We start from the raw sequence: 18,819 nt of genomic DNA, 5'->3' as shown, positions 1-18,819 counted from the left end.
GTTGTTTAATTTGTTTATGGATGAGGTTGTTTGGAGGTAAATGAAAGGGATTTTTGGGAAAAAAGGGGGGGCCAAGTATACAGTCTGTTGGGGAAATGAGAGAGCTTGGGGGGTAAGTCAGTTGTTTTTCGCTGATGAAAAGGGCGTTGGTGGCTGTTTCATGTGGGAAACGGCAGAAAGCGGGGGGGCCGGGTTTTTGGGTTTTAAAGTGGTGAAAGGGAAACCCCTGGGGGAGTAAATGTGAAAAAGAAAAAGGGTTTTATTAGGTAAATTTGGGTTGGGGGACCCCCTTTAAAGGGGGGGAGGTAAGTTTAATGGGGGGGGGGGAAAAAAAACAGGAGGAAGTAAAGGGTAATTTAGATATCTGGGATTGGTTTTGGCAGCAGAGGGAAACCCCAAGGAAGCAGAATGAATCTAGGGGGGGGGAAAGGGGGCAAAAAAGTTTGGGGGTTTTGTGTTTGGAATGTGTGGAAATCGAAAAAACATTTATCTGGGGGAAAAGCAAAAATGGGTGTTTTTTTAAAAGGAATAGGGGTTTCCCAAACAAGGTTTAGGGTTTAAAAAAGGCGGGGGGCTATTTTAGAGTTGTGCGCAGGAGGGTGGGGGGGGTTGGGGGGGGTTTTTGGTTTGGGCTTGTGGGGGGGGGGAGGGGGGGGTTTGGGTTTCGTTTTAAAGGGTAAAAAGGGGGGGGTTTGAGAGATGGGGGGGTAAATAAAAAAGGGGTGGGGGGTTTTTGGGAGGCAAAAAGAGGGTTTTTTAAAAAATTGGTTTGGTCCATGGAGAAAATGGGGGTGAGGAAAGATTTGACCAAAAGGATATATGGGGTTCAGAGGTGGAGGGAACTTGGAGACGTGGCGCGGGGAGGGAGACCAAATTGGAGGTTTGGAAAAGATGGAGTGAAAAAGATTTTGGGTAAATTGGGGGGGCCCTGAACATTGAAAGGGGGGTAAAAGGGTTTGTGCAAGGGATAAAAATGAATTGGAATAATGTGGTATTCCAGGGGCTCCAATGGGCTGTCAATGTTGGCATATTTGAACCAGGGCTTGGTGAACTAGGGTCCTGGGTCCGTGACCATGGGGGGAAAAGTTCTGGGGGGCTGGGAGGCTGGGATGTGGATAAGGGAGCTGTGGTGTTCAGTGCAGTTGACATGTGACTGCTAGAGACTGGCGGTGGTTGGTTCGGGGGAAGGGGGGTGCAGGGAACGTTAGGAGTAAGAGCACGAGATCTGGGGGGCCGTCGCTGGGGGGGGGGTGGGCTGGGGGGGATCTTCGGGGGCGTGGGATTTGTTTGTTTGGGTAGTCTGGTGGTTGGTGGGGATGTGGGGTGTGTTGGGTGTTCCGGCGGGGGGGGGGTGTGTGAGGGGTGTCGGCGACAGGGGGCCCGCATAAGTGGGTATATTGTGTGAAGATGGGGAATAGAGGGAAGATAGATGGAGAGCAATGGGGTAATTTAATTGGGGGGATGTTGTCAAAGAGGGCGGCGAGAGATTAATATAGAGGGGGTGTCTGATGGTAATATATGAGAGTGGTGAAGTTGTGGTAGGTCGAGTGATTTAATCAGCTATAATATGTGCGGAAGATTTATGAGAGGGAATTTATATGAATAAAGACGAGGGACTATTCGCGTGAGTGTGAACAAGTGAGAGGATTAATGAGTTATGGGGGGGTTCATAGTGAAGGGCTTTATGTCCATGGGGTGGGAGGGCCGTTTGTTGGGGCGCGTTCAGCGGCATATCTGGGGGCTTGCTCGAAAAGATAGGGACTAACAAGCCCACAAACCCGAGGATTCTAACTTTCACCGGCCAGGGGTCATGCATAGGAATTTGAAATAGATTAGTGTGCGGTTTAAAGGTGGACGAAATGGGGGGCGCGGGTTGGTGTTTTAGGTCCGAACACCTTTCGGTAAGGGGAAAGATTACAAGTAGGTAAGTCTGTTCAGGGAGAGGAGGAGCTATGGGTCGAGGTTAGGGCGAGGGGACTTATGGGTAACATTCGCTGGCTCCAGCCTTCGGCATAGTTTAGCTCACGAATAGAATCCAGCACCTGGATCATCAGCTATTACTTTCATATGACGCATCGGTCCCAAAGACGCGCTCAGCCATCAGACGGGCTATTACTGGGCCCCGGTGTCCTAATTTCTCGTGCACATACTCCTCCAGATCATACCCCAGCCATAAACTTAATGCTACAAACTGGGTGTATGATCTATCCAAGTAAGACTTATAAGTATGGACTCGGGTGTTGTGATTGATATAGGAAGAGAGGCGTACTCGGTCATTTGGCCAGGTTCTGCAAGAGTGGGCCGGTTATGGGGCTCACGGAGTAGTTCGGGCAGCCCTATATACACTGTGGGGCGGTTGTAGGCCATCACAGCAGTCGCGATCAACGTCGATGCTAGTGGACGGCGAAAGTGGACAGATTGGCCGTATGGTCATTTGAAATGGGGAGGGGAGTCTGGGTGGGAGATATGAATGGCGGATTGAGCTTCTAATACGGTGAATCGATGAAGAGTAATAGGTGTATTACTCTAGGAAGAGGCAATTTGAGGTGGAGCGAGGATGGGAAGGAACAAGAGATTGCATTGAACCCGACCTGAGATTAGACATGGACAGAAAGCAACATTTTTCGGTGTGTCAGGAGGGTTGGGCGTGCCACGCTCGGGGATGCCCGGTGCCGTGGACTATTGGGCACGATGCAAGATGTCCGCCATATCCGCAGGCACCGCACTAATGGTGTCATACATTACAGGAATGGTCCGGACATTCTAGGGCTTAAAGGTGGCTCCCCGGGGGATGTTTTGAATCGGCATGGAAATGAATTTAAGGCAGGAGGGCGTTAGGGATGCGGACTAATATTTGCGGGTCGAAAGAGGGAGAGCGTGTCCTTTTGCAGGGCCAGTTTCAATCGCTAGGGGGAACTTATACATCCTCGATATTTACTAAGCCGAGTGCGGATAGCGTGAACCTGTCATCTGGATTCTTTCAGGAATTTAAGGTTAGACAGCCTGACGACGGAGATCCATCATTGAAAGGGGGATGCACATGCACCGGTGACCCCGTCTAGTTTGGGCAATGGTGGGCCCGTGGGCTTACACACTTTATTTAGGGTGTGTGTGTGTGTGTATATATTATTATTATCATACTTTGTCGCTGTCTCCCGCGTTTGCAAGGTAGCGCAAGGAAACAGACGAAAGAAATGGCCCAACCCCCCCCCATACACATGTATACACATATGTCCACACACGCAAATATACATACCTACACAGCTTTCCATGGTTTACCCCAGACGCTTCACATGCCTTGATTCAATCCACTGACAGCACGTCAACCCCGGTATACCACATCGCTCCAATTCACTCTATTCCTTGCCCTCCTTTCACCCTCCTGCATGTTCAGGCCCCGATCACACAAAATCTTTTTCACTCCATCTTTCCACCTCCAATTTGGTCTCCCTCTTCTCCTCGTTCCCTCCACCTCCGACACATATATCCTCTTGGTCTTTCCTCACTCATTCTCTCCATGTGCCCAAACCACTTCAAAACACCCTCTTCTGCTCTCTCAACCACACTCTTTTTATTTCCACACATCTCTCTTACCCTTACGTTACTCACTCGATCAAACCACCTCACACCACACATTGTCCTCAAACATCTCATTTCCAGCACATCCATCCTCCTGCGCACAACTCTATCCATAGCCCACGCCTCGCAACCATACAACATTGTTGGAACCACTATTCCTTCAAACATACCCATTTTTGCTTTCCGAGATAATGTTCTCGACTTCCACACATTCTTCAAGGCCCCCAGAATTTTCGCCCCCTCCCCCACCCTATGATCCACTTCCACTTCCATGGTTCCATCCGCTGCCAGATCCACTCCCAGATATCTAAAACACTTCACTTCCTCCAGTTTTTCTCCATTCAAACTCACCTCCCAATTGACTTGACCCTCAACCCTACTGTACCTAATAACCTTGCTCTTATTCACATTTACTCTTAACTTTCTTCTTCCACACACTTTGCCAAACTCAGTCACCAGCTTCTGCAGTTTCTCACATGAATCAGCCACCAGCGCTGTATCATCAGCGAACAACAACTGACTCACTTCCCAAGTGTGTATATATATGAGGTGAAAAAGAGGGCAAATGAGAGATGGGGTGAGAGAGTATCATTAAATTTCAGGGAGAATAAAAAGACGTTTTGGAAGAAGGTAAATAAAGTGCGTAAGACAAGAGAATAAATGGAAACATCGGTGAAGGGGGCTAATGGGGAGGTAATAACAAGTAGTGGTGATGTGAGATGATGATGGAATGAGTATTTTGAAGGTTTGTTGAATATGTTAGATGATAGAATGGCAGATATAGGATGTTTTGGTCGAGGTGGTGTGCGAAGTGATAGGGTCAGGGAGAATGATTTGGTAAACAGAGAAGTAGTGAAAGCTTTGCGGAAGATGAAAGCCAGCAAGGCAGTGGGTTTGGATGGTACTGCAGTGGAATTTATTAAAAAAGGAGGTGACTGTGTTGTTGACTGGTTGGTGTGGATATTCAATGTATGTATGGCTCATGGTGAAGTGCCTGAGGATTGGCAAAATGTATGCATACTGCCAATGAACAAAAGTAAAGGGGATATAGGAGAGTGTTCAAATTACAGAGGCATAAGTTTGTTGGGTATTCCTGGGAAATTATATGGGAGGGTAATGGCTGAAAGGGTGAAGGCATGTACAGACCATCAGATTGAGGAAGAGCAGTGTTGTTTCAGAAGTGGTAGAGGATGTGTGGATCAGGTGTTTGCTTTGAAGAATGTATGTGAGAAATACTTAGACAAACAAATGGATTTGTACATAGCATTTCTGGATCTGGAGAAGGCATATGATACAGTTGATGGGAATGCTCTGTGGAAGGTATTAACAGTTTATGGTGTGGGAGGCAAGTTGCTATAAGCAGTGTTAAGTTTTTATCGAGGATGTAAGACATGTGTACGAGTAGGAAGAGAGGAAAGTGATTGGTTCTCAGTGAATGTCGGTTTGCGGCAGGGGTGTGTGATGTCTCCATGGTTATTTAATTTGTTTATGGATATGGTTGTTAGGGAGGTGAATGTAAGTGTTTTGAAGAGAGGGGCAAGTATGCAGTCTATTGTGGATGACAGGGATTGGGAAAAGAGTCAGTTGTTCGCTGATGATATGGCACTGGTGGCTGATTCAGGTGAGAAACTGCAGTAGCTGGTGACTGAGTTTGGTAAAGTGTGTGAAAGAAGAAAGTTGAGAGTAACTGTGAGTACGAGCAAGGTTATTAGGTACAGTAGGGTTGAGGGACAAGTCAATTGGGAGGTAAGTTTGAATGGAGAATATCTGGAGGAAGTGAAGTGTTTTACATATCTTGGAGTGGATTTGGCAGGAGATGGAACCATGGAAGCGGAAGTGAGTCACAGGGTGGGGTAGGGGACAAAAGTTCTGGGAGCTTTGAAAAATGTGTGGAAGGTAAGAAAATTATCTTGGAAAGCAAAAATGGGTGTGTTTGAAGGAATAGTGGTTCCAACAATGTTATATAGTTGTGAGGCATGGGCTATAGATAGGGTTGTGCAGAGGAGGGTGGATGTGTTGGAAATGAGATGTCTGAGGACAATATGTGGTGTGAGGTAGTTTGATCGAGTAATTAATGAACAGGTAAGAAAGGTGTGTGGTAATAAAAAGAGTGTGGTTGAGAAAGCAGAAGAGGGTGTATTGTAATGGTTTGGTCACGTGGAGAGAATGAGTGAGGAAAGATTGAGAAAGAGGATATATGTGTCAGAGGTGGAGGGAACGAGGAGAAGTGGGAGACCAAATTGTAGGTGGAAGGACGGAGTGAAAAAGATTTTGAGCGATCAGGGTCTGAACACGCAGGAGGGTGAAAGGGATGCAAGGAATAGAGTGAATTGGAATGATGTGGTATACCGGGGTCGACGTGCTGTCAATGGATTGAACTAGGGCATGTGAAACATCTAGGGTAAACCATGGAAAGTTTTTTGGGGCCTGGGTGTAGAAAGGAAGCTGTGGTTTCGGTGCATTATACATGACAGATAGAGACTGAGTGTGAACGAATGTAGCCTTTGTTGTCTTTTTCCTGGCACTACCTCGCGCGCGTTCGGGAAGGGGGTTGTCATATCATGTAAGGCAGGGAGGTGATAGGAATGAATAAAGGCAAGTATGAATTACGTACATGTGTATATATGTATATGTCTTTGTATGTATATATATGTATGAGTTGAAAAGTATAGGTATGTATATGTGCACGTGTGGACGTGTATATATATACATGTGTATGTGGGCTGGTTAGGCCATTTTTTCATCTGTTTCCTTTCGCTACCTTGCTAACGCGGGAGACAGCTACAAAGTATAATAAATAGATATAAATAAATGTTGTTAGAAGTTGTTAGAAGCAGTGAAAAGTTTTTATCGAGGATGTAAGGCATGAGTACGTGTAAGAAGAGAGGAAAGTGATTGGTTCTCAGTGAATGTAGGTTTGCGGCAGGGGTGTGTGATGTCTCCATGGTTATTTAATTTGTTTATGGATGGGGTTGTTAGGGAGGTGAATGCAAGAGTTTTGGAAAGAGGGGCAAGTATGAAGTCTGTTGTGGATGAGAGAGCTTGGGAAGTGAGTCAGTTGTTGTTCGCTGATGATACAGCGCTGGTGGCTGATTCATGTGAGAAACTGCAGAAGCTGGTGACTGAGTTTGCTAAAGTGTGTGAAAGAAGAAAGTTAAGAGTAAATGTGAATAAGAGCAAGGTTATTAGGTACAGTAGGGTTGAGGGTCAAGTCAATTGGGAGGTAAGTTTGAATGGAGAAAAACTGGAGGAAGTAAAGTGTTTTAGATATCTGGGAGTGGATCTGGCAGCGGATGGAACCATGGAAGCGGAAGTGGATCATAGGGTGGGGGAGGGGGCGAAAATCCTGGGAGCCTTGAAGAATGTGTGGAAGTCGAGAACATTATCTCGGAAAGCAAAAACGGGTGTTTGAAGGAATAGTGGTTCCAACAATGTTGTATGGTTGCGAGGCGTGGGCTATGGATAGAGTTGTGCGCAGGAGGGTGGATGTGCTGGAAATGAGATGTCTGAGGACAATGTGTGGTGTGAGATGGTTTGATCGAGTAAGTAACGTAAGGGTAAGAGAGATGTGTGGAAATAAAAAGAGCGTGGTTGAGAGAGCAGAAGAGGGTGTTTTGAAATGGTTTGGGCACATGGAGAGAATGAGTGAGGAAAGATTGACCAAGAGGATATATGTGTCGGAGGTGGAGGGAACGAGAAGTGGGAGACCAAATTGGAGGTGGAAAGATGGAGTGAAAAAGATTTTGTGTGATCGGGGCCTGAACATGCAGGAGGGTGAAAGGAGGGCAAGGAATAGAGTGAATTGGATCGATGTGGTATACCGGGGTTGACGTGCTGTCAATGGATTGAATTAGGGCATGTGAAGCGTCTGGGGTAAACCATGGAAAGCTGTGTAGGTATGTATATTTGCGTGTGTGGACGTGTATGTATATACATGTGTATGGGGGTGGGTTGGGCCATTTCTTTCGTCTGTTTCCTTGCGCTACCTCGCAAACGCGGGAGACAGCGACAAAAAAAAAAAAAAAAATGTGTATATGAGTGAATGTGTCATTCTTTGTCTGTATCCTGGCACCACCTTGCTGACACGGGAAACAGCGATTATGTGAAACAAAATAAAATAAATATTACTTATGATATTATACATGATCACTGCTTCCTATGTTAGCGAGGTAGGGTCAGGAAACATATCAAGAAGCACACATCCATTCACATACACATAAATATACATATATGTACATACACTACATATCCATTCCTAGTACCACCCTACCCCACAGGAAACAGAATCACCGTCCCCTGTGTCAGCAAGATATCGCTAAGAAACATGAAGAAAGACCACATCTGCTCACATCCATACACAAGCTGTCATATGTAATGCAGTGAAACCACAGCTCCCTATTCATATCCAGGCCCAACAGACCTTTCCATGGTTTACCCTGGACATTTCACATGCCCTGGTTAAGTCCAATGACTACACATTGACCCCTGTATACCACATCATTCCAATTTACTCTATTCCATGAAAGCCTTTCATCCTCCTGCATGATCAGGCCCCAATCACTCAAAATCTTTTTCACTCCATCTTTCCATCTCCAATTTGGCCTCCAACTTCTCGTTCCCTCCACCTCTGACACATGAATCCTCTCTGTCAACCTTTCCTCACTCATTCTCTCCATATGTCCAAACCATTTCGTCACACTCTATTCTACTCTCTCAACCACACTCTATATTTCCACACATCTCTCTTACCCTTTCATTACTTACTTGATCAAACCACCTCATATTACATATCATCCTTAAACTTTTCATCTCCAACACATCCACCCTCCTCCATACAACTCCCATCTTTGCTCTTCGATTTAATGTTCTCTCTTTCCACACATTCTTCACCTCTCCTAGAACCTTCGCTCCCTCCCTAACCCCATGACTCACTTCTGCTTCCATGGTTCCATTCACTGTAAAGTTCATTCCCAGATATCTAAAACACTTCACTTTCAACAATTCTTCCCTAATCAAAATTACATCCCAACTAACTTGTCCCTCAACCATGCTGAACCTATTAATCTTGCTCTTCAAATTTACTCTCAACTCTCTTCTTTTACACACGTTTCCAAACTCAGTCTCCAACTTTGCAGTTTCTCACTCGAATCAGTCACCAGGGTAAACAACAACTGACTCACTTCCCAGGCCCTTTCATCCCCTATGGACTGCATACTTGCCCCTTTCTCCAAAACTCTTGTATTTGCCTCCCTAACAACCCCAACCATAAAAAACTTAAACAACCATGGTGAAATCACACACCCCTGCCACAGACTGACCTTCACTGGGAACCAAACACTCTCCTCTCTCCCTACTCATATACATGCTTTACATTCTTGATAAAAACTTCTCACTGCTTCTATCAGCTTACCTCCCACAACATATATAAGTTAGACCTTCTATAAAGCATCTCTATTAAACCTATCATATGCCTTCTCCAGATCCGTAAATGCTACAAACAAATCTATCTGTTTTTCTAAGTATTTCTCACATATATTCTTCAGTATAAATACCTGATCCACATATCCTTTACCACTTCTGAAACCACACTGCTCTTCCCCAATCTGATGCTCTGTACATGCCTTCACCCTCTCAATCAATTACCTCTCATATGATTTTCCAGGAATACTCAACAAACTTATGCCTCTGTAGTTTAAACACTCACCTCTATCCCCTTTGCCTTTTTACAATGGCACTATACATGCATTCTGCCAATCCTCAGGCACTTCACCATGATCCATACATAAACTGAATATCCTTACCAACCAATCAACAACAGAGTCACCCCCTTTCTTAATAAATTCCAATGAAATACCATCGAAACCTGCCTCCTTGCCAGATTTCATCTTCTGCAAGGCTTTCACCACCTCTTTTCTCTTAACTAAACCATTCTCCCTGACCCTCTCACTTTGCATACCACCATGACCAAAACACCTTACATCTCCCACTCTATCGTCAAACACATTCAACAAACCTTCAGAATACTCACTCCAACTCCTTCTCACTTCATCATTACTTGTTATCACTTCCCCACTTGCCCCTTTCACAGATGTTCCCATTTGTTCCCTCATCTTACGCCCATTATTTACCTCGTTCCAAAATATCTTTTTATTCTCCCTGAAGTTTATTGATACTCTCTCACCCCAACTCTCATTTGCCCTCTTTTTCAACACTTGCACCTTCCTCATGACCTCCTATGGCTTTCTTTTATACATCTCCCACTCATTTGCAATCCTTCCTTGTAAGTATCATCCAAACACCTCTCTTTTCTCTTTCACTAACAGCTTTACTTCTTCATCCCACCACTCGGTACCCTTTCTAATCTGCCCAACTCCAATGTTTCTCATGCCACAATCATCTTTAGGACATGCTATCACTACTTCCCTAAATACATCCAATTCCTCAAACACTCCCCTCATGTCATTTGCTCTCACCTTTTGCCATTCTACACTCAATCTCTCCTGGTACTTCCACATACAAGTCTCCTTTCCAAGCTCACTTACTCTCACCACTCTCTTCTCACCAACATTTTCTTTTCTTTTTTGAATACCTCTGTAAATCTTCACCTTCACCTCCACAAGAGAGATCAAACATCCCACCAGCTGCCCCTCTTAGCACATTAATATCCAAAGTCTATCTTTTACATGCCTATCAATTAACACATAATCTAATAATGCCCTTTGACCATCTCTCCTACTTACATACATATATTTACGTATACCTCTCTTTTTAAACCAAGTATTCCCAATCACCAGTATCTTATCAGCACATAAATCCATAAGCTCTTCTCCATTTCCATTCACAACACTGAATACCCCATGCACACCAATTATTCCCTCAACTGCCACATTGCTCACCTTCGCATTTATTATACTTAACGGCTGTTTCCCGCATCAGCGAGGTAGAACCGGGAAACAGACGAAGAATGGCCCATCTACTCATATACAAGTATATACACATAAACACCCATATACACACATATACATACATATCCATACCAACATATATATATACATATACACATGTACATATTCATACTTGCTTGCCTTCATCCATTCCTGTCACTTCCTCGCCACACAGAGAGAAAGAGTACTGCCCATGTTTTCCCTACATACTATAGAAGGCAACTAAAAGGGGTGGGAGCTGGGAGCTGGAAATCTTCTCCTCTTGTTTTATTTTCCAAAAGAAGTAAAACAGAAGGGGTCATGTGAGGATTTTTCCCTCTAAGATTCAGTCATCTGTTCTAGATGCTACCTCTCTAATGTGGGAAACGGTGGATATGTACAAATAAAAATCATAACTTTGCTATTTCTGTTTGAGGTGATGTTTTTCTTCCACTAGTAACTAACCATGGTTTCTAAGAAGTTGTCCCAGGAACCAAAGGACTATAGTCTTGCTTGGAAGCAAGATTTCAAGATGTACAAGCAAGGCAGAGTTCAACACCCAGACAATTTTTTTTTTTCTTCCTGATAACATCAACCCTCCTGGAAAAGCTGGGTCCAGTCAACCTATGGAGATCAGTAAAGCCACTGAATTCCTGGTATGGATGGGTTTTTCAACACCTCAGGCTTAGGACAGAGATAAAAGAAAAAAAAAAAAAATAAGGTAAAGTAGAAAAAATGAAAATTAAAAATCTGTGAAGATTAAGTGGAGTCTAATACTAATGCAGACCATTTGGTGGAGCTGCTGTAAAAAAGGGGAAAGAATATATCAAATCTATTTCTCTATTGTAAACTTACAAATAATTTTAGCCTGAGTCCCAGGCCATATTCAACTCTTCTAAATAATAATAAGAAAGAAAACTTCACAACATATTGTCTTTAGTCTGAATACTTACAGCGGTGTATCTCCATGGGCATTCATGGAACGAAGTGAACAACCACGATCCAATACCATCGAACAGATGTAAGTAGATCCAGAAAAGGCTGCCCAATGCAAAGCTGTGTTCTGTTCTACATCACATAGTTGTGGGTTTCCTCCGCGATCCAGCAAAAACCTAAAGGGTACACTATTTAGCACAAGTAATTATTGTACAGTAACATTTTTTCCTAAATTTTCATCTAAATCACCTAGACTGCTCAATCATTCTGATTTCCACCATCTAACAAGTAATTCCATACAATAGCTTTTCCAAACACAAATTACTATGAATGAGGCAATGTACTTTTTCTTCACTAGTATTGTTAACATATGGAATAACTTACAACTTACAGTGGCTGAAAGCATCACCAAAGATTTGTTTTAAATGTGGACTTATTAAATACTTCACTTGAAGTCCATGACACTGACTGCATCTTCTTTGTTATCTGAAAAATTAACAACTGCAACCTCTTTGTTATCTGAAAAATTAACAACTGCAACCTCTTTGTTATCTGAAAAATTAACACATATCTCTCAATGAAACATTTGTATGCTATTCTTCTCTAACCACACTTATCTATGAGTATCTGATCTCTTCCATTATGATCCAGAGGTCTGAAGCAGTTTGAATTCCTCAGTAATCCTTTGTATTTTGTATAATAGCATGTTTACGGACATTAAGGATTCTGTTCCGAGTCTGCTACTTTTCTTGACCTATGTGTACGACTTGCCAGATGGTAGGAACACCAAGCTGAATATGTTTGCAGATGATGCAAAGGTCATGAGGGAAGTGAAAATCAACAAAGGTTGCATCAACTTACAAGGAGACCTAAAGTGACTCTTTAGTTGATGAAATCCATCTGAAGTAAATGCAAAATAATGAGGATGACAAAAATTTTAAAAAAGACCTTAATATGAAAATTATTTCACATGATACAAGCTTTTTGATTGTGTGCATGAGAATTACTTGGACATCGACAGGGTTCCTAAACTGTAGCCACAGTCTTACATTAAGAGAATAGTAAAGGAGACAAACTGTCTAATGGCAAACATCACAATAGTTTTCCAGTATATGGACATGGAAATATGTAGGTAGTAGTTGGTAAGCAACAAAGACCAGAAAGGTATATTACCAATAATAACTGCCTAGGTATCGGGAGGGTTAATGACAGCTGCGTAGATAGTCAGCACGTAAAGGAGACAAACAGTCTAATGGCAAACATTACAATAGTTTTCCAGTATATGGACATGGAAATATGTAGGTAGTAGTTGGTAAGCAACAAAGACCAGAAAGGTACATTACCAATAATAACCGCCTAGGTATCGGGAGGGTTAATGACAGCTGCGTAGATAGTCAGCACGTCACTGGTTGTCAAGTTGCACTCTTATGACCAAGGTAGTTATCTTTTCTTTCTGCCTCACCCACACGTGGACTACTGGCATTCTATCCACAAACATACAATCTCTCCTCTTCACACATAACACTTGACAAACACTTAACTCACGCAGCTCATTCTTCATAACATTAGATTTTCTTGTGCTGAGCGATATGTGCTAGCCCTGCCTTTTGGCAAAATGGTAGGAGCAATACATAGAAGTAGGAGGTAGGAATATTTAGATAGGAGCATTAGGAAGAAACATTAGGTAGAAGCAGTAGGTAGCAACATTAGGCAGGAGTATTAGGTAGAAGTAGTCAGTAGGAACATTAAGTAGAAGTAGTCAGCAAGAACATATGGTAGGAGCCTCTGCAAACACTTTGCTAGACATGCACTCTGCCAGTGGCCTGTTAAGAAAGAGGCACTAATGCTAAGAAGCAGCAATGAAGTTCACTAGTTATGGAGCCTCTGTGGCCATGGCCACCTCCTTGAAGGAGTTCCAGAATAGAACAGGCATCAGAGATATAGACAGATAGATAGAAACATTTAGCAAACTGATCATGTCTTATATAAGGCTATAACTGATTTTTTGTCACTGCACCTTCAGATGCACAGAGAGCTAAAAGAAGTTCAGAGGATGGCAACAAAAACTACCAGAATTGAGAGTGCTGACTTACAAGGAAAGGTTGAATGCCTTAACTTTGCCTACCTCTGAAAAGAGAAGAATGAGGTGTTTTCTATCACAACCTTCTTAAGATTTTCACAAACTGACTGATGATGCGGGCAGAAATCAAGATTGATTATGTGGATTGTAAACTCTACAACAAGGGATGTAGAGTTCAAAAAGCCATAGGACATAACTTGAAATTTAGCAACAAATTTGATAAGAGAGATGAGAAAAAATACCCTTTACAGTATAAATGGTAAAAAATGACTGAAGACAAGAATAATGCACCAAGCATATACAAACTTCAGATGTTGTATAATTGAAAATGTTCAAGAAATGGGGCTCCATAAATGCAAACTTTCCTCCAAGTACAGTACAAATGGGTAATTACAAATAGGGAATTATGTTTAAAATCTGACCTGGAAACAACAGTTATCATAAACTGGCTGCCTGACCACCTTAATATGGTGCATTGAAAACCCTATAACACCAACATAAAGGAGAGTATACTAATTCTTAAGAATTTCATTTACTAACAGATAATACACACATATTCTGCAAGGACTTCTTCTTTCACTAGGATAGTAGGTAAGACTTACTCTGCAATTTAAAGGTTAAACATGGAATGGAATGATTGCGACAATTATACAAAGCATATAGATAGCTTATCTGCGCTGTCAAAATCCAGTTAACATGTCCACAAAGGAGACATTTTCTTCACTGGAAAAAGGACAAGCCAAAATCAGCAGTGACGTAGGTAAAAATCTTTGGATATCATTACTGCTCACACATCTGGGGTGGCTTTAGCTCTGCAACATTACTTGACATACTCAAATGCAGTCTAAGACTCAGCTAACTTCAAAACTTGACCCACTTGCCCTACAATGCAATGATGGTTCACTTTCCATTTTCTATTGGTATAATTTAGTTTTTGCTCCTTATAGCTAGCTGCTTGTGTGCCTCCATCACTAGCTAGACCACACAGTACTTGCCAAGCTGTTGTGTGACATGACTACAGATGCTCCCCAACTTATGACCTGTGATTTACAACCAACTGTACATCAACCGGAAAGAATATATGTAAATATAAAAATTACACTTGGTCATAAGTCCACTAGTGCTAACGGCTGCATGCATACGATAGTAACTGTCAGACAATATCCCTGCATAGTTCTCACTCTCAGTTACCATTCAATAAGCGTGTGTTATTCAAGAGAATCTAACAAATTTTCGTGCTGGATTAAATAATTTTTGTATTAAACCCCAAAGAAGATGACAAGCAAGAGGAAAAACCCATCACATGTTGATAAATCTGGCGAGAAGCCAAAGGAGATGCCCGATTAGTAACTGAAAATGAAGGCAATCACCCAATATGAAGGAGGAAAAAAGTTAACCCGACTGCACATGATCTACAGTTGTCTCATTCGACGGTCTCCACAATTCTAAAGGACAAAGAAAAAATACATGAAGCAGAGAAAGGTTCGGCACGTATGAAGTCTATGATAATAACAAAGCAACAACAAGGGCCTATCCACGAAATGGAAAAGTTGTTTATGCTGTGGACAGATGATCAAATTCAAAAACATGCACCACTAACTTATGAACAATTCAAGCGAAGGCTATGTCTTTTTGAGACTCTGATGGGGCAAGCAGGAGAGGATTACATCAAGAACTTCACAGCAATTCACGGTTACTTCAACAGATTTAAAAGAAGATATAGCTTACCCAACATTCAAGTCACAGATGAAGCAACAAGTGCTGACAGAAAAGCTGCTAATAAGTTCACTGAAAGTTTGGATGAAACAATCCGTGAACTAAGGAATCTTAAATAAAAGGAAAGAAGAAACTACAGAATCATACAATAAAGCTGGTTGATAAAAAACAAGTCAATCAGGATAGAAATAGAGTACAATAAAAGTATGCTGTATAGGTAAATGAATTCTACATGCCATGCTGACATATGTCAGACTTACATACACTTTGAGGTATGACCAGTCAGTCAGAATGGAACTTGGACATATGTCAGGGAACATCTGTACTGTAAGACCATTGCAGCTTCAAGGTGGGCCATTTTGATAACTGCTTCTTTCACTACATCTTGAAGCTCTGGAACTCTCTAACCCCTCCCGTCTTTTCCGATAACTATAACCTGGCACTTTTTTAAAAGGCAAGCTTTCCACTTCCTCCAAAACTTGTAAATACCTTTCCTTGAGTCTTCTTTTTTCCCTTTCATTAACCTCTCCATATTGCAATCAGGGCCCAGCCTTATTGTGGACTTTTGTTACTGGAGCCTCCAACGTTAAGGAAAAAAAAATCATCAACTAATCTACAATACTTAAAACTTTTTAAGATATCAACTTAATATATTACTTACTACATGCATCAAATTATATACTCACTTTACAACATTAATGAACTTATTTTCAGAGGCCCAAACAAGTGGAGTCCAACCTCCTTCATCCTGCATGTTCACAGCATGTCTAGTAAGTCTCCCTGAGTCCAAGATGTGTTGACAAGCTACAAAGTTTCCACATTTTGCAGCTAGGTGTAGGCATGTCATACCATCTTGAGTCTAGTCAAAAAAGAATAAATGAATAAAAAAAAATGTTAGAATTAACATCAATAAATTCCAAAATTAGAAAAGAAAAAATGAATAAAAACACATTAAAATTACCTTCAATAAATTAAGCTGGTTCAAGCAAGACCTCCTCCAAACATCCGTATCTCTGCACAGGCTAGCGAATATCATAAAAATTTTCATCCTAAATCACAATATACTGTATCATATATACATGAAAATATCTCAAAGGTATTAAATCATGGTATCAAATTTCAAAATGAAAAAAAAATCACTTGGTGTCAGTTATCCATATCTATCAATCATCATCATTCCTTTTCCCATTCGATGAGATGGATCAAGTACATACAGCCTCTTCAACACCACTCACTCTCCCTTTCTCTTCTACAATCCAGAAAAATGAGTTATGAAAAAGGAAAATCTGCTTCTCTCTAGGTGTTTCACAATCATGAAAAATACTCAATGGTCCCCAAGGGGCAGAATCCTCTAACCCTTGCCTTTTATTGATCTACGGCCTCTCATCCCTCACTAACCACCCATCCAGCGGTTACAGCAAAGCTTGCTTGTGGATCTGCCTTCTGCCAATCACTCCCACTTGGCCACCTCATAATTGCTAGAAGGGGGATATCACCCTAACAGTGGTTACCAACAGTTAGAAAAAGATTTTTACAAAAGAGAAGAAGAGGTATTGCAGGATATAACAACCACAAACTTTGCTCAAGAAACACCATCTTGAAGAGAAATAGTTTTTCATTCTTCAAAACTCATTTTTCCCTTCAAGGTCAGTCTGTCCCAGGAGTATACCAACATGGAGGCAGAAGGTTAAAAAAACATTTGTTTTCCAAGGTAAAGATGACTGCATATACATCTTTCAAGCTATCTGGTGGCACATGAGCAATTCTCTGCCTCATGGGTGGCATACCCAATGCTACTACATAAGGAAACACTTGACAATGGTGTCTGATGAATGCTGAAGACTTCTTTTGTTAAACTCCTCAGAAATTACCTTTCTGATATCTTGGACTCTGATATACTGGTTAGGTTGGGCCAACAAAATCAACCTTTTAATCTCCTTGCAGAGAGGGGTTTCAAAATGCCTCAGCAAAAAAGATGTTTCACTCAATATTCTCAGGTAGGCATAAGGAATGTTGTTGTTTAGTAGTAGTCTTCCATGAACTAATCCCTCCTCCAATGATTTTCTGAACACCAACTCAGGTGGTCTGTCATACTTCTTAAATACATAAGGGAATATTTCATCCGGGTCTTATCTTAATTAGACAAAAATCCTATAATATCCTTTTATCTTTTTTTTTTAATGTTACCTGAGATGGCACGGGCAACTGAGGTCCTAAGCAAGGCCATCTCATTAACACTGTAAGTAAATATACCCTAGTCTAAGCCAGATACCCATTTTCTCAACCAAACCTAAGGGTGGATGAACTGCTGAGTTGACTGTGGACCAACTACTGCAATCAGGATTTGAACTTATGTGCTAAACCCTGGGTGGCCCAAGACTGCATCATGGTCAGGAATACTAACCACTACACCACAGAAGTGTCTAATGATCTTCATATTTTTTTGGTCACCTACCCCTCCCATTTCTCCAATGCTAGGAATAATATGTCCTCCACCGAGAAGACCCTAGAGTTTTGCATTCAGATTTTTACATAATTCCTTCTGTTCTACACTGAGCACTTCTCTTCTATTCTACTCTATCATCAATACTTCAATCCCAATTCAATGGGTTGGATCAGACACACATAGTCTCTACTACATCACTCACATACACCCATGCATAGTAAATTATAGTGAAAAATGGACTTCTACACTCAAAGTTCTTAATTTTTCACTTTATCCCAAGGGATGGTGGAGAAAGAATACATCCCACATATTCCCTACATGTTGTAAAAGGTGGCTAAAAGGGGAGGGAGTGGGGGTCTGGAAATCCTCTCCTTCTATTATCAATTTTCAAGAAGGAACAGAGAAGGGGGTCAAGTGACGATATTTCCTCGAAGGCTAGTCCTCTGTTCTTAACGCTACCTCACTAACGCAGGAAATGGCAAATATGTTATGAAAAAAACATAAAAACTGATTTGTCAAGTGAGACTAGCATCCCCATTCATGTTATGTCAGCTCAAAATGCTTCCATTCAATCTGACCTACAATTGCTCTTCTAACATCTTATTTATTTATTTTATATTTTGCTTTGTCGCTGTCTCCCACGTTAGCGAGGTAGCGCAAGGAAACAAACGAAAGAATGGCCCAACTCACCCACATACACATGTATGTACATACACATCCACACACGCAAATATACATACCTATACATCTCAATGTATACATATATATACACACACAGACATATACATATATACACATGTACATAATTTATACTGTCTGCCTTTATTCATTCCCATCGCCACCCCACCACACATGAAATAACAACCCCCTCCCCCTTCATGTGTGTGAGGTAGCGCTAGGAAAGGACAACAAAGGCCACATTCATTCACACTCAGTCTCTAGCTGTCATGTAATAATGCACTGAAACCACAGCTCCCTTTCCACATCCAGGCCCCACACAACTTTCCATGGTTTACCCCAGATGCTTCACATGCCCTGGTTCAATCCATTGACAGCATGTTGACCCCGGTATACCACATCGTTCCAATTTACTCTATTCCTTGCATGCCTTTCACCCTCCTGCATGTTCAGGCCCCGAT

At 41.9% G+C, this 18,819-nt stretch overlaps 1 protein-coding gene across 5 annotated transcripts in view; it reads right to left on the bottom strand.

The window, feature by feature from the left end:
- Positions 1–18,819, bottom strand: part of G9a (histone-lysine N-methyltransferase G9a) — a 188,644-nt gene that overhangs the window by 43,744 nt on the left and 126,081 nt on the right. For all 5 annotated transcript variants that reach the window (XM_071686979.1, XM_071686983.1, XM_071686980.1 and 2 more), the window contains 2 exons: positions 15,921–16,093; positions 11,456–11,614 (listed from right to left, as the gene is read on the bottom strand). In XM_071686979.1, coding sequence (XP_071543080.1) covers positions 11,456–11,614; positions 15,921–16,093 — 332 coding nt within the window. The remainder of the gene's footprint in view (positions 1–11,455; positions 11,615–15,920; positions 16,094–18,819) is intronic.

The sequence above is a fragment of the Panulirus ornatus genome, chromosome 43, assembly GCF_036320965.1.
Source record: "Panulirus ornatus isolate Po-2019 chromosome 43, ASM3632096v1, whole genome shotgun sequence".
In the NCBI taxonomy this organism is placed as follows: domain Eukaryota; kingdom Metazoa; phylum Arthropoda; class Malacostraca; order Decapoda; family Palinuridae; genus Panulirus; species Panulirus ornatus.
This window is presented reverse-complemented; position numbering and strand designations above follow the sequence as displayed.